Consider the following 27275-nt stretch of genomic DNA (forward strand, 5'->3'; position numbering starts at 1 on the left):
CAACACAGAGATAGCCTCACATAGGAGAGAACTGGCCTCAGAACCAAGAAGTTCAAGTTCCACCTCTGGGACAAACTGGCCGTGTGATGTGAAGCAAGTCAATTCTAGTGCCCCAGGCAACTCTCTAAGACTGAGTATCAGAGCTGACCTGAACTGATGGAGAGACTTTCCTAACCTAGGAGTTTTTTATACCAATGAAAGCACAGATCCTTATCCCTATGCTGTTGTTCAGCTGTGTCTGACTCTTCATAACTCCATTTGGGGCTTTCTTGGCAAAAATAGTGGAACTTTTGCCATTTCCTTCTAGAGCTCACTTTACAGATGAAAAAACTGAGGCAAACAGGGGTAAGTAGCTTGCCCAGGGTCACACTTCTTCAATCTCAAGATGGTCCATTTTTAGAGGGCTGTACACATATTACCCAATTCCCATAATCTCTTTCTTAAGCAGTATTAGCTGTAATAATTAAGGAGCTCCAGCAGGCATCAATGAAAGTGTCTGGGGCCAGATTTGAACTCAGGAAGATGAGTCTTCTGACTCCCAGTCCTCTCTCCAGTGCACCATCTAGATGCCCAGCCCTATCAATATATCCAATTAAAGAATTGTCTTGGGAGTATGAAGGAAAGATTGGAATAGGAAGAGGCTGAAAGAGGAATGATGAGATTGGTTTTTCCAGTCTTCCAGGTAATTGATGATAAGGGCTTGTACTAGGAATAGAGAGGAAGGGATGGATATTATATTTATTTTGGCACTGGAATGAGTACCCCTTGGCAAATGATTGGCCATATGATGGGGAAGAGATGAAGCAAGAAGAATTGAAGGAAACTCCCAGAACTGTTAAAATAGAAATGGGAAACTGGATGAATGATAGTAGCACAAGAAAAAAAAGTGACATCACATGAAAAGGATTTGGGGGAAAGGTTGTAGGCTCAATTTTAGATGTATTGACATTGAGATACTGGTGGAGTATCCCAGTGGAAAGGCATTGTAGGCCATTGTCAGTGTAAGTCTAGAAATCAGAAGGAGCTATAACTATGAATTAGGATTCATCTTCATAGAGATGATGGAGTGAATGAAATTACCAAAGGAGAGAATAGAAGACATCCAACTTCAGGTGTTTGCACCCTAGAATAATATACATTGGCCCTATGCTTGTTCTAACTTTTAGTAGTGAGAAAGTTCACTGCTGCAAATGGAGCTGCAAAGAAATGTTTCCAAAGGACTCAAAATGGGGGGGGGGGGAGAGAGGGGAGAGAGAAGAGATGTAACAGCAATGAGCTCCCTCCTAATGCATCACATTTGTATTCTAAGAACACAATTACAGGCAGGCAAGTAAGAGCCCCTTCAAAGGGGGATGTTTCTCTGGTCTCAGGATGGTCCATTTTTAGAGGGTTTTACACATATTGACCAATTCCCATAATCTCTTTCCTAAGCAGTCTTAGCTGTAATAATTAAAGAGCTCCACAGTGAATAGAGCACCAACTTTGGAGCCAAGAGGACCCGAGTTAAAATCCAGCCTCAGACACTTAACACTTACTATCCATGTGACCTTGGGCAAGTCACTTCACCCCAATTGCCCTGCCTTTCCTTCTCCAAAAAAAACAAAAGAGCTCCAGCAGGCACCAATGAAACCCAATAGTAGATAAATGAATGTGACCTTCAAGGTGCCAGGGGCACTCATCCAGGAGAAGAAGAGCAGGCAGTTCCTTTATGAAGAGTTGGATTAGGGTAGAAAGGCAATGGAGACCATGATGTACACACTCTCACAATTCTTTCCTGTTCAAGAGCCAACAATCCTCTTCTCTACTTCACCTGTCTAAAGGCTTGAGCTTGACATACCCCTGCTTGATGCCTCAGGCCCTCCATAATCTACTTTTACTGACCCCACCCAGACTTGTTTCCCAATACGCCCAATTTACCTTCTCTATTTTAGCTCTGCTTCCCTACTAATCTAGGGATGATAAAAACGTGTTTCAGGACAAGAATTCCTTCCCACTTTACCTTAGTGAGATGCCATTTTCTTTGAAGCAGTACTATTTTGATCAAGTCAATGCCTTAAATTTCTCTAAAGTTGCTTGATACTATAATAATAATAACAATAATTGATATTTATATCATATGCCCCTGGTGCTGGTGTGGAAGACTGGTAGATTTAATGTGGAAACTGAGGTTCAAAGAAGAAACTTGATTTCCTAAACTGATTCAGGCAGTATAGTAGCAGAGACAATATTTGTGCTTCTGACTCTTCATAATGTATAGATCAATATACCACTAGAGGGCTGAGAGGAAAAGACTACAGAGAACTTTCTTGCCACCCCAGGATGCCCCATACCATTCCCTGCAAAAGCTTCCCTTCTGCCCAACCTTATTGCCCACCTTTCCCTTTCTGGCTAGAGGACTCTATCTCTTCCTCATCCCCACCCCTAGGAAGGAGCCTGGCATACCCTCTTCACTTCAATCCACAGACACATTCCCATCTTCACCAAAGTGATGGGAGAGGTCCATGCAGTTCCTTCCTTCAGTATAGACATGACTGCTCAATGAGTAGGGAGTTATGTACTATAATTTTTCTAGTAATGAGGAGGTCCACAGGTCTTACCATATGTCCTGTCACTGAACTCCAAGAACCATTGGACCTTATGTATGTTGTCCTTCCTAAATAGAATATGAACTCCTTGAGAGCAGGGACTGTCTGACTTTTTAAATTGTATCTGCTATGTTTTTGGTATGTAGTAAATGCTTAATACTTTTTTCATTCATTCATATGTAAATTTAAGGTTTGAGAAGCACTTTACATCTGATATGTCTATAGAAATTAGGAGGCAGATAGCACAGGGATTCTCTTCATTTTACAGATTTTACAGATGAAGAAATTGGGTCTGAGACAGGTTAAGTGACTTGCCCATAGCATCAGATGTGAACTTGGGTCTTTCCTTACTCTAAGATCAACACTTTACCCATTATATTTCTCAGAAATATTATAGGCTTTGAGATCATTTTCATTGTTCTGGTTCAAGTTGATGATTTTTTGTTGTGGGAAACCCTTGTCTAGGGTTTTGGTTATATTTATCTATAAAGGAGGTGGGCATATCTATTGATAGTGCCATTGAGAGGATTGCCAAGGAACACTTCCTTGAAGATGAGGACTTCTTAAATCTTATGAGTCAAGTCAAATTGATTGACTGACTTGGATTGCTATAGGTCAGGACAACTCCTTTTTGCTAGGCCAATGAAAAGAAGCCTCACAGCAGAATCAATCTCCCGTACTATTTTTTTTTTTTTTGAGAGATCCAGATATATAGAGAGATCTAGCCAGACACCTGAGAGTTAAACTTTGGTGTCTGGCGAGGAAAGGGCGTGGCACCGATGACTTGGAGAAGCCCCCCAGGGACAAACTCACCTCAGCCATAGTCTCTCTGCCTATGACATGGCAGCAGTAGTGGAGTAGTAAGAGTTCTTGGATCCCTAGACTTTGCATGTCCAGACTTTATTTTCTGGAGGCAGAGGTAGAGTTGTGTAACAACTGCATGTGCTTTCTGACAAGTAGCCCAAGAGAAGCTGGCCTCCCCCTGAGGATTGCCTCCTCAGTGAGCTCAGCCACAGATTATGGGATGCAACATTCTACAAAAGGATCACAGATCTTAAACTGGAATAGGTCTCTGATGTCATTAGTTTATCATCTTCATTTTGCAGGTGAGAAAATTGAGGACCAGAGGGATTAAGTGATTTGCCTAAATTCACATAGGCTGTCACGGCAAGGATATGAATCAAGGTTCTCTGGCTCAAAAGTTCAGTGTTTTCTGTGCTGGTCCATGATGCACTGCAGGCCTTGTGGAAAGAAGGGTTCCCAGAAGGCAGCCCTACAGAGAAGCATATGTTTCAGGGCTCCCTCATTGCATCTCCAAGGGCCAGAGCTCCGGAAATGAATCTGGAAATGAGAAAAAGAGGAGCTCCTGGGCAATGCCAACCTTTGCTGGTGGCTGGTGGGGGCGGGGAGGGGATGAGAATCATTTGTGCAGAATGTGGAATTGGAAGATCATCAAGAGAATAGGTTGCGGTATGGGGAATTGGACTTGGCTACAGTTATTAGTATGAGTTGTTTGGACAGGGTAGTGTCAGAAGACTGGAGACAGGTATATAGAATTGGGGTAAAAATGGGATTCACTGGGATGTCAGAGAATTGACTCTCTAAGTAACTCCAAGATCATTTTCCTTTCAAGGAGAGTCTGAACCAAAGGGTACTGCCACCCCTTTGGGGTGGTTGGCAGCTGGTATTCACCAAAGAGGGAGTACTGGGATTTTATATGTGTGTGTGTGTGTGTATGTATATATATGTATATGTATATATATATGAATATACCAATGTATATGTATGTATATAGTGTATATGTATAGTATACACAATATCATCTATATGCATGTGTGTATTTTATACTTTCTGTAGAGTGAAATCAATGCCATCCTGTATCCAATCTCAACACTTTGCTACACTTACATAGATACTGGGAACATCAGTGGTGACCTAGACATGAGCTATATTTGAACTAAGGGTCTCAGAACAAACTCTGATTGTGAGCAAAACAAACCAAAAGAGCATGTTTGGTGGGAGGGCTGCTCCCAAGGTCAAACCTGATCTGTATAAATAGAGAGAGTTATGCCCACTGGGTCACGGATTCTATCTGTTATTACTAGGGATTGTGGACTATGAATAACTTCTGTAACTGTGAAAATCCAACGAACTAGGGCAGTGCTATCTTGCTCATGCCTCTCCAGACATCAACAAGGAAATCACTAGAGATGGATGATACCTGGTGTTTCCAGAGGTGGATTTGAGCACGTCTTCCTTACTCCAACCCCAGGGCTCCATTCACTGTACCGAGTTACCTTTCTTGTGCCTTGGGTCTTCTATTTCAATGTTCCCATACCCAGAGTCTCCTCTCCAGCCACATCAGAATGTTTTTCTATAATTGACCATGTATGTGAATGTTATAAGTGGAATGAGAACTGGATTTGTAGCCAAGAAGACATATGTTGAAATCCAGCGATTAATTTAAAGTTTTCTGGTCCTCAGTTGCCTTACAAGTAAAATGGGGTAATTGGAATAAATGACTTCTAGAGCACCTCTAAAACCCACAGTCTCTCCTGCTTCACAGCCTTTGTCTGTGGAATCATAGACTTAAAAGCAGAAGGTACATCAGAGACCTTCAAATCCAACTCCGTCATTTCACAGATGAGGAGACAAACACAGAGAGGATAATTGATTTGCCAAGGGTTACACAGCCAGTGAGGGTCTGAGGACTGATTTAAACCCAAAACCGCCTGATCTCAAATCCAGTGCCCTAGCCAGCAGAGCAGAGGTGGTAAACCACAACAGTCCCTAGTGTGCCTGAGCCATTAAAATGCAATTGGGAAATATTTAATAAAATAAACGAAAACATAATAAAACATAGATAACATTACATTCTAAAATCAAGTCAATGTATGGCCCACAGGGATCCTTGTGTATGAATCAGTGCCCCCGTTTCTATTTGAGTCTGACCCACCTGCAGTAGAGCATGCTGTCTCTCTTAACGGCTCTCATCCAGGCTGAAGTAACCTTTCAACTCTCTCAACCTATTCAGATGCTACCCTCTGTCTAGCCCTGATTCCACTCCCATTTCCCCAGATACTACATCACTCAGTGAACTGTCTCTCAAGTGTGCTCTTGGACCACTTGCTTTAACATCAGTCATCTTTGATATTAGCCATACATTGCCTGGAGATGTTATTGATTTTTACAGAAGCAATTGAGGTTTTGTTAATTGGCCCCAAGAACATCTTCTTGCCACAATAAGTTTCTGTCACATGGTTTAGCACTAAGTATATAATTTAATACATTTTAGTGCATTATTTATACACTTAGCTTATAATTGTATACTGCATTATTCTGTCTAGCAATGGCTTCAAATATTTCATATTTATCTTCCCAAAGAAGCTGTAAGTTACTTGAAGGCAGGGACTTGATATAAATAAATTTTTATCTCATTTATGTCTACCAATTTTATTAATTATCAGGAGACAGGGAAGTATATACCTACACATATATGCATGTATTTATGTTCTGTACCTCTATATCTGCTGTTATCTCTAATATTCATGTTTAGGATGTTCATGTTCTAAACTGTCTTCCACAGAAAGAGAGAAAGCCTCCTTCCTGCCTTTTCCTTTCATCTAGTTGAAGAATGCCCCCTGGCAGAGCAGCATGCCCAAGAGTGAAGGATAGAATGAAGATGGAGTTGCTTTCTTACCTAAAACCCACTTCATGATAAGCATTTCTGTCCATGAGAACTGGGTGGTTTTTACTCTAAAGATCTGTTTTGGATAATCCGTGTTGGTCTCATTGGGGAGGTTTTTAACGCCTTCAAACCGGTCTGATGCATTCAGAACTAACAATCCCAGGAAGATTGTGAAAGAGACCGCATGGGCCACAAACTTCATGAAAGGGCTCCTCAGGGTCCGTCCTAACTGGAAATAAAATATGAACAAAAAAGATGATTAACTTGGGGGCTCCCTTTCCCTCTGGCACTTTTTTTCTTGCACAAAAAGCTCAATCAGAGGATACTACAGTTTGGACAGTATATTCAAAGCTACAGACTGAAAATATATCCATTGACATCTTCCCATGCCCATTTCTAGGTAATAGGAGGAGACATTTTTGACAGGTTTTATCCTTTTCTATTTCAGGAGGTTTTGTGGGATCACTGAAGGAAAAGGCTTTTAAATACTCTTTCCAATCACCTCTAGTTAACAATAGTTAACAATAAAAACTGCTTCATTCAATTCCATGGACCTAAATTTCCCTAGACCTCTTACAATAGCAGACTTAATAGACAAAGTCATAGTCCTGGGATAGAGACCTGGGTTTGAGGAGATGAATTAGTTAGAGATCTTCATTCTTGAGACTCAATATTCCATTTGGGAAAGGAGTCTAAGACACTCCCCTTCCCAGGGGTGGGGTGGGCATGAGAGACAGAGAGCCAAGCCACCTTGAGGATGCTGTTGAGATGGAGCAGGTCAGGCCTGATCAGGTGCTTTTCTGGGGCTACAGACACAGTTTGCGGATAGAGAAAGTATTCCATGTGACAGATTTCTAATTGTTCTAATTATTCTTACTAACTAGGGCCAAAGATTTCTATCTCTTGATGGAGTTCAAATATTTCTAAGTTTCTAAATTTTGACATTTGAGGGTAAATTTCTTATTGTCCTGCTTTAGTCGCAACTGTTGAGTTTCAACATTATCTAGCTAAAATAATGTAAAATAAGCTAATTTATATTTTGGGAAAATTTGATGATTTTAAAAATCATTTTGTATCCTGAAGACTCTGTTGGGTCTTTATGTATTATTCTTGTTCTGAAATTATCTAAAAGATTTCAGACTCTTTCTCTGTAGAAAGCAGGGCATTTGAGTGGGAGAGGAGCTTCCTAATCAGGTAATTTTTACCTTGTGGTAAGTGACTAACCTTTTCTGGGCCTCAGTTAATTCAGCTATAAAAGTGGGGAGGATGGATGAGATCACTTTTAAGAAAGAGCTGGGATAGTACTTTGCTAGGGCAGCTAGGTGGCACAGTGGATAAAGTGTAGGGACTGGAGTCAGGAAGACTCATCTTTCTGAGTTCAAATCTGACCTCAGACACTTACTGGTTGTGTGGCCAAAGCCACTTAACTTTGTTTGCCTCAATTTCCCCATCTGTAAAATAAGCTGGAGAAAGAAATGGCAAACCACTCCAGTATCTTTGCCAAGAAGAGCCCAAATGGGGTCATGAAGAGTCAGACAGGACTGAAAAACAGTCAAACAACAAAGTACTTTACTGGCTATGTGTGTATGGTAAATCCTTCTTAATGGATATATTAAATGACCTTACTTCATTTGGGTTTCCTGATAATTCTTTCCCATTGAGACCCAGTTCCAATATAATCCAGTCCAAAAAACATTTAAGGGCCTACCAGTATGTACTAGTCTCTCAGGAATGCCAAGTTCAGAAACAGGAAGTAGTCACCTTTTGGCTGGAACACAAAATGTGTGAAAGGGAGCAAATCAACCTAGAAGGGTAGACTGGAGCCAGATAGTAAAGCCCTTATTCTATGTCTCCCATTTGTGTGAGCAGATGAAAAAGAACCAGGCCAAGTAGGAAAGTATTTCTGAAGCATAGTTGGAAGTTCATAGTAGGTGCTTAATAAACACTCCTTGATAAATAGACTCAAGTTCACTTGGTGAGGGATGATTTCTCAGAAGTGAAGCCTCCTCGAAAGGGTTAATAGTTTTTGTATTACTGAAATACAGTTTCCCACCTTTTCTTGTCCTTTGTTTTTTGTTGCTGGGTAAGAATCACATGAATAGATTGTACCTCCTGAAGCCTAGCCAATGGAATAAGGGAAAGGGGGTGAGGGAGGGGGAGGGGGCTTCATTAGGGTATAAAAGGACCTTGCTTTTCAGAATCAATTTGTGCTTCCCTGGCTGGTGCCATTAGGGTGACAAGGGGCTGTACCCTTTCTCATGAGAAAACAATAAACTCCTTTCTGCTTCCAGGTATCTATGTCTTTGTATTGATTTTTTGGGCAGTGGTCTCTGTCCCACACAACTTGAAGTACATACACGCTAGATTTCCTGTACCTCATTCATCCATTCTACAAATACCTCTTTGGCCTTTAAATGCTTCACACACCAGCTCCAAACTACCTTTCCATTCCTCCAACATTCCGTTTCTCTCTCCACACCCCCACCTCTTAGAATCCGTGGCTTCCTTCAAAGCTCAGGGTGTCATTGCCCACATCAAGCCTTTCCTGTTTTCTCAGTTTCTAGTTCCTCCCCTCTTAAATTACACGGTAAATATTCTCTATTGGAGTATTTAACTTTTGACTTTGTATCCTCAGCCTTTAAGACAGTGCCTGACACATTTGATCAGTGGTTATCGATTGACTGGTTCATTCAGACATTCAGTTACACTACAAGAATATAACAGATTATTGGTTTAGAAATGGATCAGCAGTAGGTGTTTCATTAGCTAAAATTCCTCTAATTAAGAGTATGTCCAATATAACATTTGTAAAACAGATGGGTTGATAAATGGTATTTTAATATGTTTCAGTATGGTCATTATCTACTTTAATTACTGCAGCTATTAGTATAACATGATTAATTATAATTAGAAAGACTGCTGTGGCACTAACCTAAGGAAGTACCCAAATTAAGAAAAAAATATGCTTATTTTCATCTTTCAATTTTACCTGCCTCTCAGGTCTTGTCTACAGAAGACCTAGACCTACTGTCTGTAAGACATGAAGGGTAGGAGAGATTCAGGGAGAGATTCAGTTAAGTCCTCCTACCTTATGGTCCTAGGCCAGGATAACTTCTGAAATACCAGCTCAAGAAGTTAATGTTTATCAATTTATTATTAAGGAAATTAACATTTACATGTTGTTTTTGTTCAGTCATTTCAGTTTCTCTGACTCTTCATGATCCAATTTGCAGTTTTCTTGGCAAAGATATGGGAGTGGTTTGCCATTTCCTCCTCCAGCTCATTTTATAAATGAGGAAACCAAGGCAAACAGAATTAAGTAACTTGCTCAGGGTCACACAGATAGTAAGTGTTTGAGGCCAGGTTTAAATTCATGAAGATCAGTCTTCCTAATGCTAGGGCCAGCAGTCTACCCACTGAGCTGCCTAGCTACCCCAACACTTACATGAGACACCCAGAAAAGGGAAGGGGTTGCTGTGATTTATTCAACTCTCAACTTGATAGTTCAGTAAAATGAGGAATTGACAGTAGTTTAGCCAGCAAACGGATATACACAACTCAAAATGTTTTAAATATAAATGTTGACATTATTTACACAAGATAATAGAGCTAACATTTATTTATTTATTTAAATATTGTTTATATATATATATATATATATATATATATATATAATGTAGCTAACAATTGACATTATTGCCTGTTGAACATTGTGCCAAGTACTAAGGGAGATGAAATATTTGCTCATTTACATGAAAATGTTTTGAGTACAAAAAATACCTTGAGAATCATGGTAAAAATTATGGAAAAAGCATGGACTCTAAAGGCTAATCTCTTCTCCGATGTTTAATAACTCTGTGACTTCAGGCAAGTCACTTACACTGTACCCAAGTTTCTTTATAAAGAAGACTGAACTTAATGAGCCCTGAGGTCTCTTCCAGCTCTAAATATGTCATCCCATGCTCCCAGTGGGATCTCATTCTTTCTTGAGGCAGTCCAGGCTAGTCTACTCTTGGACAGCATTAATCATTTAGAAGTTCTTCATAATGGGGATCGGATTGGGGGAGGGGAATGTGCAGTACTGGTAGAGCAATAGGTCTGGATCAGACCTGAGTTTGAATACTGGCTCCTATACCCTCACCTGTCTAAGCCTCAGCTTCTTCATCTATGAAAGGGCCATAATACTAAGTTCATTGTTTACTCACAGTGTTGTTTTGAAGTCATGGGTTGTCTTAAAAACTCTCTATACCAATAATAACAGTTATTAATCGATGAGGCCCATATCTATCTCCCCCTCGCTTCTACCCATTAGTTCTTGTTTTGTTGTTTAGAGCTAGTGCGATTGATTAATCCTTCACACATTCAAACAAACACACCAGTCACATTTCCTCTAAGTCTTCTCTAGGTTAAACACTCTAGTTGTTTCAATTTATCCTTAGACAGCATGGTTTCAAGATGCTTGAGTGTTTTCTGGACCAGCTCCAGAGTATCAATGCTCCCCTTAAAATGAAGTGCCCAGAGCCATAAGCAGTATTCTTCATCTCTTACCCGTAGCCATCACTACTTCCATTCCCATCCTTCACTTCCACTCCCATGCCTTCACTTGTCCAAGTGACCTGAACTTGGAAGTGACTAAACTGCAATCAATGATAATGTGAATCCAGTAGAACAATGCTGGAATAACTGAGTAGGAAACAAGAATAACATTGGCTCTAATTTTTAAGATTCTCATCCACCCACATTTCCATTGTGAATCATACTTTTAGGGAGTAAAGCTGTTGTTGCATCCTTTTCCTTTAGCTTACTGGTTTTCTAAAAATTTACAATATTTTATTTAATTTATTTTTTTAAATTAAATTATTTATCTTATTTTTTTTTTAAAGCAATCGGGGTTAAGTAACTTGCTCAAGGTTACATGGCCAGTTATTTCTGGGTGTGGTGCTGAGTATCTGAGCCCGGATTTGATCCAGGTCATCCCAACACTGGAGCCAGTGCTCTTACTCGCTGAGCCACCTGGCCACCCCTTTTTTATCTTAGTTTTCAACATTCACTTCCATAGGTTTTAAATTTTCTCCCCCTCCCTCCCCCCATCCCTTCCCAAGAGCTTACAATATGATATGGGCTCTACACATACATTCATATTAAACACATTTTCACATTAGTCATGTTGCATAGATAGCTTACTGTTTTTCCCCTTAATGTCAAATAATTTTGCAAATGCTTTTAAAGGCATAACAACTCCTGGCAAAAATGTATAATTTGCCCGAGATATCATTTGTTGGACCATCCCAGGCCCAATTTCACATCTGATCTAGTAGGGAAGGAAACCTAACTTTACTCACCACATCTCGGTTATTTCTCTTCTTGGAATTATAAAAAGGTCTGTTTTATAAAGCCCAAAGTTGATAAAACTTTTTAACGGTTAAATGAAAAGTAATCACTGACTCTTTTCCCTGATCCTTCATAACAGGAAATAAATGCCTATTTGACTCAGGAAAACAGTAATTACACTTTAAAATAATTCTTTCTTCTGACATCAGGCCACCAGATGAGAAAAACTAAAGAGAGGAAGTTGACCGGTAACTGAGGAACTGAGTCCAGACCATCATTACAGCTAATAATAGAAATTGCAGTCTTGGGAAGGTTTAGGAACTGGATCTGCCAGAAACTGAACACAGCTTAGAGAAAGTCAAGAGTCCCTGGTTCTTAATTTATTTATTCAGCAAAACTGATCTTCCTAAGAAACCATTGAGACAAGGAAACTGTCCTATATATTGAGTCAGGCATAATTAACAGAGAACAGGGTCAGTGATTGTGAAAAGGACAAGTAGGTAGGGTCTAGGAGAGGAAAGGTGCCATAAAAACCAATCATAAACCAAATTAAATATGTTTTTATACAAAATGACAAAAACATAACAACATGACTAAGAGTCTACAATAGCATTTGATATGGAAAGAGATACCATTTCTTGTATAGTAGGAAAAGTGCTACATTCGGGGGCAGAAGCCCTTCATTTGAATTGCTGATCTGCCATGTACTGCCCATGTGACCTTGAACAAATTGCTTTATCTTTCCTCTTATATAAAACAAGGCAATTGGTCTTGACAACCTCTAAGTTCCCTTCCAGATCTCCTTTTTAAGATGGTCCTTTTGATACTTTTGGACAAATCACCCTACTTTCTTATTCCTCCAAAAGAATAATTATTTTCTGTCTCTCATAAGCACCTATACCCTGTAAATCCTTTTAAAAATTGAGCTGAAATGATGGAAACAAAAGTACTCCTTAAATTCTAGTATTGGAGGACATTGTCTATGTGATCTGTGATAAATCAGTCTCCCTATATTAGGTTCACACTTATGATGCCCATGTCTGTCTGTCTGTCTGTCTATCTATCTATCTATCATTCCACATATATATATTGTCAATATAAATATGCATACATACACTTACATAAATATATATATATATATATCCTATATTTAAACTGGATCTTCAATTTCATTGGTATAGGAAACTCCCAAGTGAGAAAACTTTCTCTACTAAAGCAGGTTGCAACTTCTCTGTAACTTATAGTCTTAAAGGGTTGCCTAGGGGAATTTAGAGGTTAAGTGACTTGCCCAGGGTCAAACTGCCAGTATGTGTCAGAAGCATAATCTCTCCAAAAATGCTTCTTCAATACTTTGAACCAGGAATTGGCATGCTGCCACTTTTAGATATTAACTGTATTGCTCAGCAACCTTTGAGGTTAACTTCATCTGTATTTATCACTTGGCTAATAACACTGCTGGTATAATCCCTGGAGCCCTAGGACACTCTCTCTTTTTTTCAAGGATTTTAGGATCCAGCTTCTGGATTTCCTTTTCACCTCAGACCTTGCCCTCATACTTAGCATGTATAACATATACACCAAGGACCCTTTAAATGCCCCATCTTCCCTATTCATCAACATTTTCAACTTCCAAGAAACACATCTTCAGTACAACTTGGCACCCCATAGAGATTTGTCATACCTTTGATTTCAACATCACCAGTAACCAAGATTTATCATTTTAAATTTTGACATTAATCATAACCTCTCAGCCTTCCCTATTTTCTGTGCCTCAGTCCTAGATCTAACTCTTCATCCTCAATGCAATCTTTAGCCACTTTATCTCTCTCTAGCCTTCCTATCTGTCCTCCTTGCTCAGGACTCACTTTCTTCCCCTTCAAGGTCTTCATCCTAGAATAGATTAATTCAGTTCTGCTGTCTTCTACCCTTGACTCATTCTGGAGCTCATCCTCTACTGATTCTTCATCTTGGATCTACCTTCTCTACTCCTGAATTCCACTGGAATAAGTTGTGCTGTCTAATTTTAGACATACCCTGGCTAACTATGCAGAAAATCTTTTATTCTTCCTTGAATGATTCCCCATTCGAGTCCCCCAGTAGCTATTTCAAACCTTCCCTCTCTTCTAGAGTCTCTAATCCCAACCACAATCTTCCCCTCCCAGCAGAAAACCTTGTTCCTACTTTACTGAAAGAATTGAGACCATCCACTGTGAGTTCTCTTGTTTACCCTTCACCACAGCTCAAAACCTCTCCTCCTTTACTCTGGTCTCTGAGGAAGGGGTGGCCAAGGCCAGCCTCTCTGTTTGTTTCTTTTGCTTTTATACCTTCTTGTTTCTTCTGGGAACTCTTCTTCATTCTCTTAGCTTTAATCTCTCCCTCCCTACTAATTCCTTCCCTGCTACCTATAAATGCTCTCTGATGTGAACTTGACACTTCATCTCTGACCCTCATAAATTCATGCAGGCTGTCTTCCAGGCCTGAGGGGAACTCTCTCTCCTTACCTCTGTGTCTCAGAGGTCTTCCTTGAAGGCTCAGCTCAGGTATTAATCTCTGATTACCCTAGCATCGTGCTTTCTCCTTCCTCCAAATGTCTTTACTCCCCCTCCCCAGATTCCACTTATTAAAGTTCTACCATGATGCCTCATTAGGGCATAGGGATAACCCTGACTTCTTAAAGTCTCTGTCATCAGTTCATAAACTACGGTGGTCCCTTCTTATTGCAAAGCTTTTGAACAGACAGTAATGGATACTACATTTTAACTGAGCTAATTTCAGAGGTCTTATAACCAATCACCACATTGCCTGAAGGGTCATAAATTTTTTAGTCATAGCAACTCATAAAAACTGCCTTAGAGTCATAGAAATATTACAATTCATGCTGGCAGTAGGAGTAGCCACACTGACAGAATCATAAATCCTTAAAGTCTTGACATATTTAAGATTTCAAAGCACTTTCCTCACAACAACCCTCTGAGGTGGGTCATGAAAGTTTTATCATCCACACTTTACAGATGAGAAAAGCAAGAATCACAAAAGTTAAGGCCACAAAGCACATAATAAATGTGGGAGATGGGATTCAAACCAAGGTTTGCTGACTTCAAACTCAGTGCTCTTTGACTTATACCGCATTGCACAATGCACAATAACAGCAGCTACTTTATTGGTTTGTAAAGTACTTTATGTAATTTACTCATCCAGTTTTCACAACAGGCCTGAATGGTCTACTGATCCTTCTACTGACCTTATTGAAAGGTAAGGGCTATTGCCTCCATTTTACAGATGAGGAAACTGAGGATCGGAGGGGTTGATTCCCCTTGCTTAGAGTTGATAAATTTGTATGTTTCTGAGGCAGAATTCAAGCCCCTTCCTGATTCCAAGTCCAGTGATTTATTCAATACACCATGTGAACCCCTCTTTTAAATCATTTCAGTTCTAGTACAGTCAGACATCCCTTCAAAGCGATCCAAATGTCTTCTCCACTGGTGTTTGTTTTTTTGGTGGTGGTGGTGGGGAGGCAATACTTTGATATTTCTCCAAGTCATTTAATTGCCACTATAATAGATTAGAAATCTACTTCAAAGGCAACAGACAAGCTTCTGATGCTGTTTACTAATCTTTCTTAATGAGCCCTGTTACTAGTTTATAAGTATAATTGAATGGTACCTATGGAGAGGAATTAGGGACTGCAGTTCTGATTTCATTATTATAGAGAATTTTCATGTGAGGAAACTCCCTCTACCAATACAGTTTGCCACCTTTGCAATCTATAGTTGCATAGAGCACTCCAAAGTAAAATGACTTGCCCAGGACACCACACTCTGAGGTTATACCGTATGACTTTTCCAGGATCACATAGCCAGCATGTATCAGAGGAGGGACTTCAATCCAGGTCATATTGGTTTTGAGACCAGCTCTATCTCCTATTCCATAATGCCTCTCACTTATGGAGAGACTATATAAATACATACATGTGCATATAAATCATAAATGTATATATGTCTGTGTATGTACATAACCTCTTTTATTCATTTATATTTTCTGTTGGTTAGTGAAGCTCCATTAAGACATAAACAACAGGGGTGGCTAGGTGGCACAGTGAATAGAGCACCGGCCCCGGATTTAGGAGGACTTGAGTTCAAATCAATTCTCAGACACTGAACACTTACTATCTATATGACCTTGGGAAAGTCACTTAACTCCATTTGCCCTGCCCTCCCCCCTCCAAAAATAAAAAAAGAGACATAAACAACAACAAAAAGGTCCCCAAAAGGACAAGGTGAACTCTAAGGTCCCTTGTAGTTCTGACATCCTAAGGTCGTTTGTACTTAATTACTGATCTCTGAAAGTTTCACAGCATTCACTTGTTTGAACCTGCTCAGGTTCATTTCTGATGACAAGTGGGATTTGGACGTGGGGTGAGGGGAGAGAAAGGGAACCCTATCCATAGATGCTTTTACCTCTCAGTTGGTCAGTAGATCCAAACCAGTCAAGGATGCTTGCTTTACATCACCTTAGCTTGCCACAGTCAAGAACAGTTCCTCAAAGAGCCACAAGGCCACGGTACCTTTTCTGCTGGTGAGTGCCATGTTTCTATACTTTGATATTTCTCCAGGTGAGAATAGCTAAACAGCTACTGCTTTTGAAAAACCACTCACTTCAAAGATAGAAAACGAGTTTCTGGTGCTGTTTTTAGTCTTTTATAAACAGTTCTGTGACTATTTTTTAAGAATTATTAAACAATAGAAGTTAAGACAAAAAGCCAGCATCTCCTACAAGGAGACTTGTTTGGGTAGATTTCTTCCCATCTTTGAGCCTCAGTTTTTTCATTAGTAAAATAATGAGGTTGGACCAGATGATTTCTATGGTCCTTTTCAGTTCTAAATCTATGTTTCGTCCAATGAGAATGATTCCTTTTAGTAATATATATATATATATATATATATATATATATACACACACACACACACATACACACACACATATATGTGTGTGTGAATATACACTTATGATAGGCAAGATTATAAATTTGAATTAAATAGTAAGTAATATAAAACAGCATAATAATATACAATTTAAAAAATCTTTGGCATTTGATCCTTTTCATAAAAATAAATAAATCATAAGGAAGTATGGCAGAAAGATCACCTCAGAATGGAAACCTATGGATAAGGACAGAAAGTTGCTTGTTTATGTCACCCAGATTTCCTTCATGTTAGGCTATATAATCCGAATGACATAGATAATGAAGAAAATTAAGCAAAATCAAACTATTATTATTTTTACATAGATTTCTTCCACTGTAATGTGATTAAGGACAAATGTACACATGCACATGTAAAATAATAATAATAATAATAATAATAATAGCTATTATTTATATAGTGCTTTAAAACTAATCTGTCCTTGGAATCAGAAAGTCTTGGGTTCAAGTCCTGCCTCTGACACAGACAAACAGGGTAAATCACCTAACTGCTTGATGATTAGGTAATTATTTAAGATTATAAGTTACAGAGATGGTGTCCATATCCATTGGTAGGAGAAGTTCCCCATTGGGAATGAAGGAAGGAAATAAGCATTTATTAAAGATCTACTATGTGCTAGGTACTATGCTAAATAAATTATATATATATATATAATTTACATATATAAATTTATATATGTATATATATTTATATAAATTTATAAATATTTCATTTGATCCTCATAGAAATCCCAGTAGATGCTTTTATTATCCCATTTTACATTTGAGGAAATGGAGGCAAACAGAGGTTAAGTGACTTGCCTAGGTTACACAGCTAAGACACTTGGTCTTGAACTTGGCTCTTCTGGACACCAAGCCCAGTGCTCTATCACCTAGATGAATGCTTCCTGTACCAATGAAATCACAGGTCCAGTCTCTATGCCTTTACATATATTACTTTATGTGATCATATGTACCTGTGTGTCATTACACTAAACCCACACCAAAACAAACTTGCATCTTAAAACAAATGATAATCAATTTAACTTGGGGATAAAATACCAAGCATAAGCATAATGTCTCATTTTGTCAGGTTTTCCAAACATATTTTTGATGGTCCAATAGCTCCTGATGGATACGCTCTCAACAAGTAAGCAAGTTGTTAGACTGATAACAGAAACCCTAACATGGACACCATAAACTAATCTGCAGATTGTAGGTTCATACAATATCAGAGCTGGATAGAACCTGAAAGATCATCCAGTCTTAACTCATCATTACAAAGGACAGCCAGATAGGTTAAGCTAGTGCTATTCCAGCAGTAAGGTTAAGAAATTTGCCAAGAATTGTTTTCAGTCAATATATGAATGTTTTGTATGTTTTTGAGGTTGTATTTGGGGTAGCATGACTTTCCCTTTAATGAAGAAAACTTGCCTCTCCATGAGTGATGTCACCAGCACCTGGTTGGTGCTACAGACTCAGAGGTGACATTTGGTGAAAAGCTAAGTTCCACAATCAGCATACAGAATTGAAGAATCAAACAATATAAGACTTGTAGGGGATGCTCGAGTATCTTTTAGTTCAATCCATACTCCATAGCATCCTTGAGATGGGTTATCTAGCCTCTACTTGAAGATATCCAAGGAGTGGGAACTCATCCCAAGACATTCCATTTTTTGACAGCCCTCATTGTTAGGAAATGTTTTCTAGACATCAAGCCTTAATAGATCTTTTTTCAACTTCTACTAACATCTAGCTTTGTCTTCTGGAGTCAAACAGAATAAATTTAATCCCCCTTCCATGTGATATCCGTCCAAACAGTTTAACAAAACTAGAACGTTTCCTCTTATTATTTTTTTTTCTTCAGCATAAATATGTCCAATTCCTTCAAATAATCTTCATATGTCAGAAGCTTGAAGCCTTCCACCATCTTGGTTGTCTTCTTCTAGGTACATTTCAGGTTATCAATATTCCTTAACACTGAACATTAACACTCAACACTTAACATTAATGGTACCCAGAAGTGAACCTAACACTCCATGTAAGATGTGTCAAGGGCAGAGGACGGTGGGATTACCCTGCCTCTGTTCCTGGAAATTATGCCCCTTCTAATGTAACCTTAGATTGTCTTTGTTTTTTGTTGGCTGCCACAACATGCTGCTAACTCCTGCTGAGTTCAAAGTTCATCAAAACCCCCAGATCCTTTTCAGATCAACTCCTGTCTGTCATCTTAATGTTTGTGGAGCTGATTTCTTTGAACCTAAGTATAGGATTTTATATTTATCTCTATTGAATTTCATTCTATTAGATTCATCTCCATGCTCTGGCCTGTCAAGATCCCTTTTGGTCCTGACTCTTGTCATATGGTAGTTAGTTATCCCTCTCACCTTTGTGTCACCTGCAAATTTGATGAGCATTCATCTGTACCTTGATCCAAGTCACAGACAAATTATTAAACAGCAAAACACAAATGGATACCTTACGTCCTCCATTGCAGACTTCCTGCCAAATTGATATTGAACTATAAACAACGAATTTTTGAGTCTAGTCATCATCCGAAGAGTTGGGGTCCAATTGACTGCATTATAGTCTAAGCTTCATTTTTCCACGAGAATAGTATGAAATATTTTATAAACAGCTTTGCTAACATCTAGTTAGCCTATATCCACAGCACCCTCCTCATCTACTACTTTAGTAGTCCTGTCAATAAAGGAAATTAGGTATCTTTTTGAAAGAACAGTTCTTGGTGAAACTATGCTAGCTTCCTTTCTAAATATCCACCAAACATCTCTTTAATGATCCCTTCAAGGATTTTCCTAGTAAACAGAGTCAAAATCATTGTCTTAGAGTTTATAGACTCTGTTCTCTTCCCTCTTTTGAAAATTGGGGCAACATATGCCTGTCAGCAATTTTTAATACCTTTTCCCCCTTTTCCATGATCTTTTAAATAGAACTGACAGCTCTTTCAGAACCTGAAGATGTAGCTTATCCAAGCCAGGTGACTTGAATTCTTCAAGGGCAGCTAGATAGCTAGATATTCTCTTATAATCCCCTTACTTATCAAGGACATTGATTCACTCAATATTTTTTGTTATGCTATATCATTCTCTTTTGAGGAGAAAGAAAAGGGGGAAAAAAACCAAAACCAAAACCACACACACAACAAAAAACAAAGGGAAAAACGATTCTCCCTCTGTTGTCATTATCATCTCATTCACTCCAAGCAAAAGTTTTATTCCTTTTTGATCCTTCTGTTTCTTTCAATATGATTTTAGAAGACTCTTTTGTTTTCCTTAACTTCCCCTGCAAGCTTCAGATTATTCTGGTCTTTACCATTCCTGACACATTTTATAGGACTGTGTCACATTTTTATGCTCATCTTCTGTATGGTCTTTCTTTCATCTTTTAAAATTCTCAGTTGGTTGATGGCTTTCCTGTGAATCCATATACGGTCCTTAAGAAAAATCTATATATCTTTAGACTTTCATTCTTGAACACCCCTCTTAGGTTAACTTCTTTCCCTGAAGATTTTTTAGTGTATGGGGACCTATCTATCTTCTCTCTCAATGTCTTGAATTCTGCTTTCCAAAAATCTAGGGTGTTTGTTAGATGATACCTTTTCTCCCCTCTACTTCTCTTTAATAAACTCTGTGATGGAATAGTCATGTTCCTTGAAGGCTCCCGTTATTTCCATCACAGTAACCAGTCCCTCTCTGTTACTGTGAATTAGTTTCAGAACAGAATTTCATCTTGCTGATTCTTTGAACCTTTGAAGGATAAAATTTTCACTAACACAAGTCAAGAAACTATTAGCTATTCTAAGCAAACTCCATTAGATTTCAGAATAACTGAAGTCTCCCAATAACTACTATATCGTGTCTCTGAATCATGTTCGAGATCTATTTCCCAAATGCCTTATCCCTTTCTTCCTTTTGACTAGGTGGTCTGTCATATACTTCAAAGATAAAATCATTTCTGTTTTCCCCTCATCTTAACTTTACCAAATATTCTCCTTCATGCTTCCCTATTCTGATTCTGGATTTCCTCATATGAGTGTATCTCCTTAATATACAAAGATACTTCCCCTTCCATTCCCCACTTTTACCTCTCCTAATTCTTTTGACTAGGGTATGCCCATCCATACTATGGCCCAGAACTTTGATATACTAAGTTTAAAGTGAGAATGCAAAAAGTGTAGAAATAAAGGCCATATAGTTTTAGTGACCTGATTGTAGGGGAACTTTAGTGCTCCATTTTTAGTCTTCCTAGAAGTTTGGGAATTTCAGATATGATTCATAAGTTTCTTTTGGAAAAACTGATAATTTAGAGATCCCTATATATTTCCAAGATATCTTACATTTCTCTTTTTAAGTAAATGTTTTATTTATAACTTTTCTTATTGTTCATTTGTTTTCAGTTGTGCCTGACTCTTCATGACCCTATTTGGAGTTTTCTTAGCAGAGATATTGAAGTGGTTTGCCATTTCCTTCTCTAATTCATTTTACAGATGAGGAAGCTGAGGCAAACAGGGTTAGGTGAGTTGCCCAGGGTCACACAGGTAGTAAGTGTCCATGCCAGATTTGAACTCAGGAAGATGAGTCTTTTTGACTCCAGGCCTGGCATTCTTTCTACTGTGCCACCTACCAACCCCTATTTATACCTGTTTACTTCTCAAAAGAAAGAACAGCTAAGCAAAAGAAATCAATAGATTGAACATGGCTAACAATGTATCTTTTATTTTGCACCCATAGTCAATTACTTTTCTACTTAGTTGGGAGGAGGTGGTAGCCTGTATTTTTCTTTTAAGATTTAGAATTATAAGGGAGTTTAAAAATACTCTAGCTGAATTCTGATTTTATTAATTTTAATTTTTTAATGAGCAAAAATCTCTTTTCTCTCTCCCATTTACCCTTCCCCCATGTAAAAAAAAAAAGAGAGATAAACAAAATCCTTGAAACCAACGTGCATGGTCAAGTAAAAGCATTGTCACTGGCCATCTCTAAAATGTATCTTGTACCTTTGGTATCTTGTATATTTTCCTCAGAATTCCTAAATGCTGTCAGTTATCTCACCCCTGAAGGAGTGGTCACTCTCTGTCTTCTTCATTGGTCAACCCCCAGAAGTCATGGTTGGTTTCATAAGGATCACAGATCTAGAGCTGGAAGGAACGTTGAAAGTCATCTGATCCAATCCTTTTATTAGAGGGGATGAGGAAGGTCTGGCATGAAGAAGTTCATTTGCCTAGAGTCACTCAGGTAGACAGGATTCAAACTTGGGTCTTGTGACTCTATGTTTACTGCTCTTTCTTCTGCATCATGATCCTTCCTTCTAACTCATTCTAAGTGATACCTTATACAGTATTGGTCAGTACAACTTTTCTTCCCTTCACTAATTGTTCTTATCATTAGGAAAACTTAGAATTCAGTTTGCATCTGAAAAATTTTGCTTCTCTCTCTAAGCTCCCTTCTCACGGTAACTGAGTCTAAATGTGATATTTTATTTCTGTGGAAGAAATTTAGTTTTTTGGTAAGTCTGAATGACCCACTGAGGCTACTGTAAATTCAACTGTGATCATGTCAAAATAGCTCTTGAAAAGTTGATGCTCTATGAGCTGGGGCTCATAGATTCGATGAATTCAAGCTACCTAACAGCTTGGGTGGATAGATAGAGAGTGAATCTGACTGTTATTTGGTTTTCTGTTTAGGATATTTATATAATAATTCCCCATGTAAATATAAAAGAAAAAAAAACACCACCAAGCACTAAATATGCTACTGCTTAAAGAAGTTCCTAACTATAGCCTAGCTCCCTCAAAATCTGAGAAGTTTTGGCTGAGAGTACTTTGATATCTCTATCTCCATGTCAATATCCATATCCATATCTCCATGTAGATATAGATATCTACGCTATATCTATATATATATATAGATATATATGCATACATATGTAATATGTACACACATATATTTGCCCATTTAAACTGATAAAACATTGCCATTCACAGAGTACTTTATAATAGAAAAGAGCTTTCTTTCATACTTATTAATCAATAAGTCAGCTAAGTATTTATTAATAGTAATGTTATTAATAGTTCACACACACACACACACACACACATATATATATATATATATATAGGTTTACAGAACACTTGCCTGTGACATAGATGGTATCATTATTCACATTTCACAAAGGAGAGAACTGAAGCTTTGATTGTCCAGGATTGTTTAATTAGTAAGTACCTCAGCTGAGATTCACTTAGTCTCTTGACTCCAAATTCAGTAGTCTTTCCACTATACCTCATGACCTTATAGAAGGAATTCCTCATTTTTGAGGCAGTTATGTAGCATAGTGGATAAATTGCTGGACTTGCCTTCAGAAAGTCCTGTGTTTGAATCCTGCCACAGACACTTATTAGCTGTGTGATCCTGGGTGAATAATTCAACTTATCTCGACCACATTTTCCTAATCTGAAAAATGGAGCTTCAATAATATAGCATCTAATTCACAGGATTGTTGTGAAAATTAAATTTAATTTAATGTACATAAAATACTTTACAAACATTAAAGCACTATAAAATGTTAGCTATTATTAATTCAAGTCAAGTCAACAAGCATTTAGTAAACACTTGTTATGAATTAAGCATTAAGCTAAATGCTAGAAATACCAAGAAACTCCTTGAGGAGTTTACAACTTCATGGAGAGTGTGTGGGGAAGAAGTCATATTTACAGGATGAATTGGAATTAATATCAGAGGGAAATCATTAAAATTATGGAGCACTGGGAAAGGTGTTTTTGCAGAAGCTAGGATTTGGCTGAGATTTGAAGGAAGCCTGGGAATACAGAAGGTGGTAACAATGTGGAGGGAGAGAATCTAGGCATGGGGAATGGCAAGTGAAAATGCTCAGGATACTGAGTTGGAGTGGTAAGTGCCAGGTAAAACAAGGAGGTCAGTCACTGAATGGAATGGGAGAGTACATGGAAAGGCATAAAATGTAAGAAGATTGCAAAGGAAGGACGACGCTAGATTGTAAAGGGCTTTAAACAGGATTTTCTATTTGTCCCCAAGGGTAAAAAGGACCACTGGAGTTTATTGAATAGGAGTCTGCCATGGTCAGATTTGTATTCTAGAAAGATCAATGTGATAGTTAACTAGGTCAGCTAGAATGGGAAAAGACTTGATGTAGGGATACCAATCAACAGTTTGTCGAAATCATCTAGTCGTGAAGTGATGACGTCTTACATTAGGGTGGTGGTGTAATGGGAATGTAAATTTAAAGATCTTCCCTGCCCCTAGGCTAAAGTGCACCTGGAGCCTGGGGTGGGAGGCTTGTTTTTCAGTAGATACTTCTTGATTGGCCAGTGAGTCAATAAGGTTGTTACACTCTCTGAGCCAGGAGACGGCTATATAAGCCATGATGTGTAGCTTTGTTTTGGGGTTCACTTTGAGAAGTGTTCTGTGATTTGATCTGGATTCTGGGAAGCCGTTGTTGAGAGCCCCCCCTCGGCTTTGAAAAACCCAGATGTTGAAACCCAGATGTTGACTGGGTATGGATGTAATGGTTGGACAGTTTGAAAACTGTCTACTTGATCTGTTTCTCCGTCTTGATAATTATGTCTGTATATTCTGAAGTTCGGAGTGCTGACCTTTTTCCCCTGAACTAGGTAAATGATACATATTTGACTGATTAAAGTAAGCTTGTTAACCCATTTTGAGTTGCTTTCCTTTAACAAAGCAGATCCAAGAACCTGTGTTGGCAGCCACCCTGAGGACGCTTGGGGTGTTTGCTGCTACAGGTGGCAATGTTAGAAGAGAGAAGGGATATATAATAGAGATGGCATTAAGGTGAAATTGACGGAGCTTGGTAATACAATGGAAATGAAAGGTGAAAGAGAGTGAGGATTGCACGATACCTAGTTTATAAGCTTAGCTAGTGTAGTGGATAGAGTGCCATGCTTGGTGTCAGGAAGACTCATCTTCCTGAAATCAAATTGGCCCCCGACATGTACTAGCTGTGTGACCCTGGGCAAGTCACTTAGATCCTGTTTGCCTCAGTTTTCTTAATTAAGAGTTTCCTCATCTACAAAATGAGCTGGAGAAGCAAACGGAAAACCACTCAAGTATCTTTGCTAAGAAAATACCAAATGAGGTTATGATGAGTCAGACATGACTGAAGTAGAAAGAAAGTGAGGGTTGTAGGATGATACCTAGTTTGTAAGCCTATGTAACTGGGAATATGGTGATACTATTAATAGTAATAGGAAGTTAGGGAAAGGAGAGAGTTTGGGGAGAAAGTAACGAGTTCTGTTTTAGACATGTTGAACTGGAGATGTCTACAGGACATCCAGTTTAAGTTGTATAATAGTCAACTGGAGATGTGAAACTGGAGGTTAGCATATAGGTTAGCTCTCAATAAGTAGAGCTGAAAATCATCAGCATAGATATGATAATTGAATCTACAGGAGCTGATGAAATCATCAAGTGAAATAGTATATAGGGAGAAGGGAAAAAGGTCCAGGACAGAGCCCTGGGGGACTCAAGTTTGTGATCTGAATGAAGATCCAACAAAAGAAATTGAGGAATGGTCAGATAGGTAGGAAAAGAACCAGCAGAGAGTAGTCATGAAAGCCTGTAGAAAAGAGTGTATCAAGGAGAATAGGGTAATTAACAGGCTCAAAGGCTTCAGAGAAACCAAGAAGGATGAGGCTTGAGAAAAGGCCATCCAATTTAGTAGATCAATTTAAAAGCTCACTGACAATTTTGGGATATACAGTAGAAAGTTGGAGGTATGAGACTGCAGGTCAGCAGAGAGGTTGGGGCAGGATAAATTATCTGAGAATAATCTGCATAGATATGATCATTGAATGCATACAAGCTTCACTCCATTTATGGCATTTCGCAGACAGAAAATTCCCATTAAGTGTAAATTGGAATGACTCAGTATTCTCTATAAAATAGCTTTTTTTTTTAGGATATTACCCTTCACACAGAGAAAACATTTGTCGTATTTCAATGTCTATTTAAAATATATATACTCTTTTCCATCCCTCATGCTGAATGAAGACTGTTAGCTTTCTACCTGCCATGAATAATATTATCAGGTGAGATTACTTCTTAGCCTAAAGAATAAGTGCATTTCCTTTTCAGTTTCTGTGCTGTGAACACACTATCTTATCTTTCCATTACTAGGAGGAAGAGGTCATAACTGCCATTTTTATAAGACAGATGATGCAATTTCCCATGTAGTTGACCTTCTCAAAATTGTCATATTTCTCATTGAACCTTTTCTAGCTAATTTTAATTAGTTTTGGAAATAGTAACTAGGGTAATGTAACTTTGGAGGACTTGAGAATAATCTTAAACATTAAACTGAAAATACCTTGAACATACTACATGGATCTTTGTTCCATCCCTTGAGAGGAAATTTACAAGAACTACAGAAAAAAAAAAAACAACCTATAGCTTGTCTTGATTTTGTGCCAGTCAGTAGAACTGGCATTGGATTTGAAATCAAAAGACTTCAAAATAAAAAAAAAAACCTGGATACAAATCTTAGTTCTAAAACTTACTATCTGCATAACTATAGATAAGTTATCTAACTTCTCTGTGCCTTAATTTCCTCATTTGTAAAAATTGGGTTAATATTGCCTTATTTCACAGGATTGTTGTAAGAGCTAGGTTAGATAATTTACATTAAGTGCTCTGTAAACCTAAAAGCAATCTATAAACAGTAGCTATTTTTTTCATAAGGCCAAATAGTTGCACTTTGGAAATTATCTGGGTTAGAGAATAATAGTGGACTATTCTCTGTGGGATACATAGCTTCCATGACCAAGGTTTGTATTTATTCTGGGAGGAAAAAAAAATTCATATCCATTTGAGTCTTCTTTTCTTCCTTCATTTTCTTAGCACAATTATACACTAGGTGAGGCTTATGTAGGGAAGCAGGGATACATTTTGGAAAAATGGAAAAGCATTTTTCATCCTTTCTTATGTCTTCTCCACATTGTAGGGGTTAGAGAGCCAGGGCCCTACTACCTGGAAAATCTGTGTAAAATTTTTTGGCCCTACCTTCATACCAGGGAACTATGAATGTTTTCTTTTTCTTTTATGAGGTGTTTATAGTACCTTAGTGTAAAATTTAGATTGATATACAATAATATGCATATATTTTATGCATTTCTGAGTCTCTAAATTTTTTTCTGTGTCATCTGCTGACCTTTGTGTATCATCTGTGACTTTCACAAAATTCCCCCAAATTCTCATTTAATTTTCTATGCTGACTTAAGATACCAAAGCTGCAATGTGGAAAGTTGCAGTTTGGGAGGGATAATTGTACTCTCACTTTCCCAGGTCCCACCTTAAGATACTCTCAGGAAAGGATATGAAATAATTATTTGTCTTTCCATTTGTGTAAACACAGTCCCAGGGATTCTTCACTTAGGGAAATCTTTTCATACAAAGTGTAAGGAGAGTGGCAATTGAATCAATCATTCAATTATTCTCCCCACCTTAGTTAAAGTAACTACCTTAATTAGGTGAGAACACATACATTTAACCAACCAATAAATCAAACAAAGGTGTTAAAGTAGGTGGGAAAAGACCCTAATTAATTGGGAAGGAGTGAAAACCATTGAATGAAATTAAATAATACTATTACAAAGGAAATATGTTCAGATTGACTTAAAGACGTTGTCATTCCCAATAAC

The 27275-nt window shown here is 38.2% G+C and overlaps 1 protein-coding gene across 3 annotated transcripts in view; it reads right to left on the minus strand.

Annotated features, from left to right (window-relative positions):
- Window positions 1–27275, minus strand: part of TRPC7 (transient receptor potential cation channel subfamily C member 7) — a 294002-nt gene that overhangs the window by 87806 nt on the left and 178921 nt on the right. For all 3 annotated transcript variants that reach the window (XM_069091684.1, XM_069091683.1, XM_069091682.1), the window contains one exon: window positions 6286–6502. In XM_069091684.1, coding sequence (XP_068947785.1) covers window positions 6286–6502 — 217 coding nt within the window. The remainder of the gene's footprint in view (window positions 1–6285; window positions 6503–27275) is intronic.

Source organism: Petaurus breviceps, unplaced genomic scaffold (genome assembly GCF_028583685.1).
Source record: "Petaurus breviceps papuanus isolate PSGF00001 unplaced genomic scaffold, PetGlider_PUasm1.0 189, whole genome shotgun sequence".
Taxonomy (NCBI): domain Eukaryota; kingdom Metazoa; phylum Chordata; class Mammalia; order Diprotodontia; family Petauridae; genus Petaurus; species Petaurus breviceps.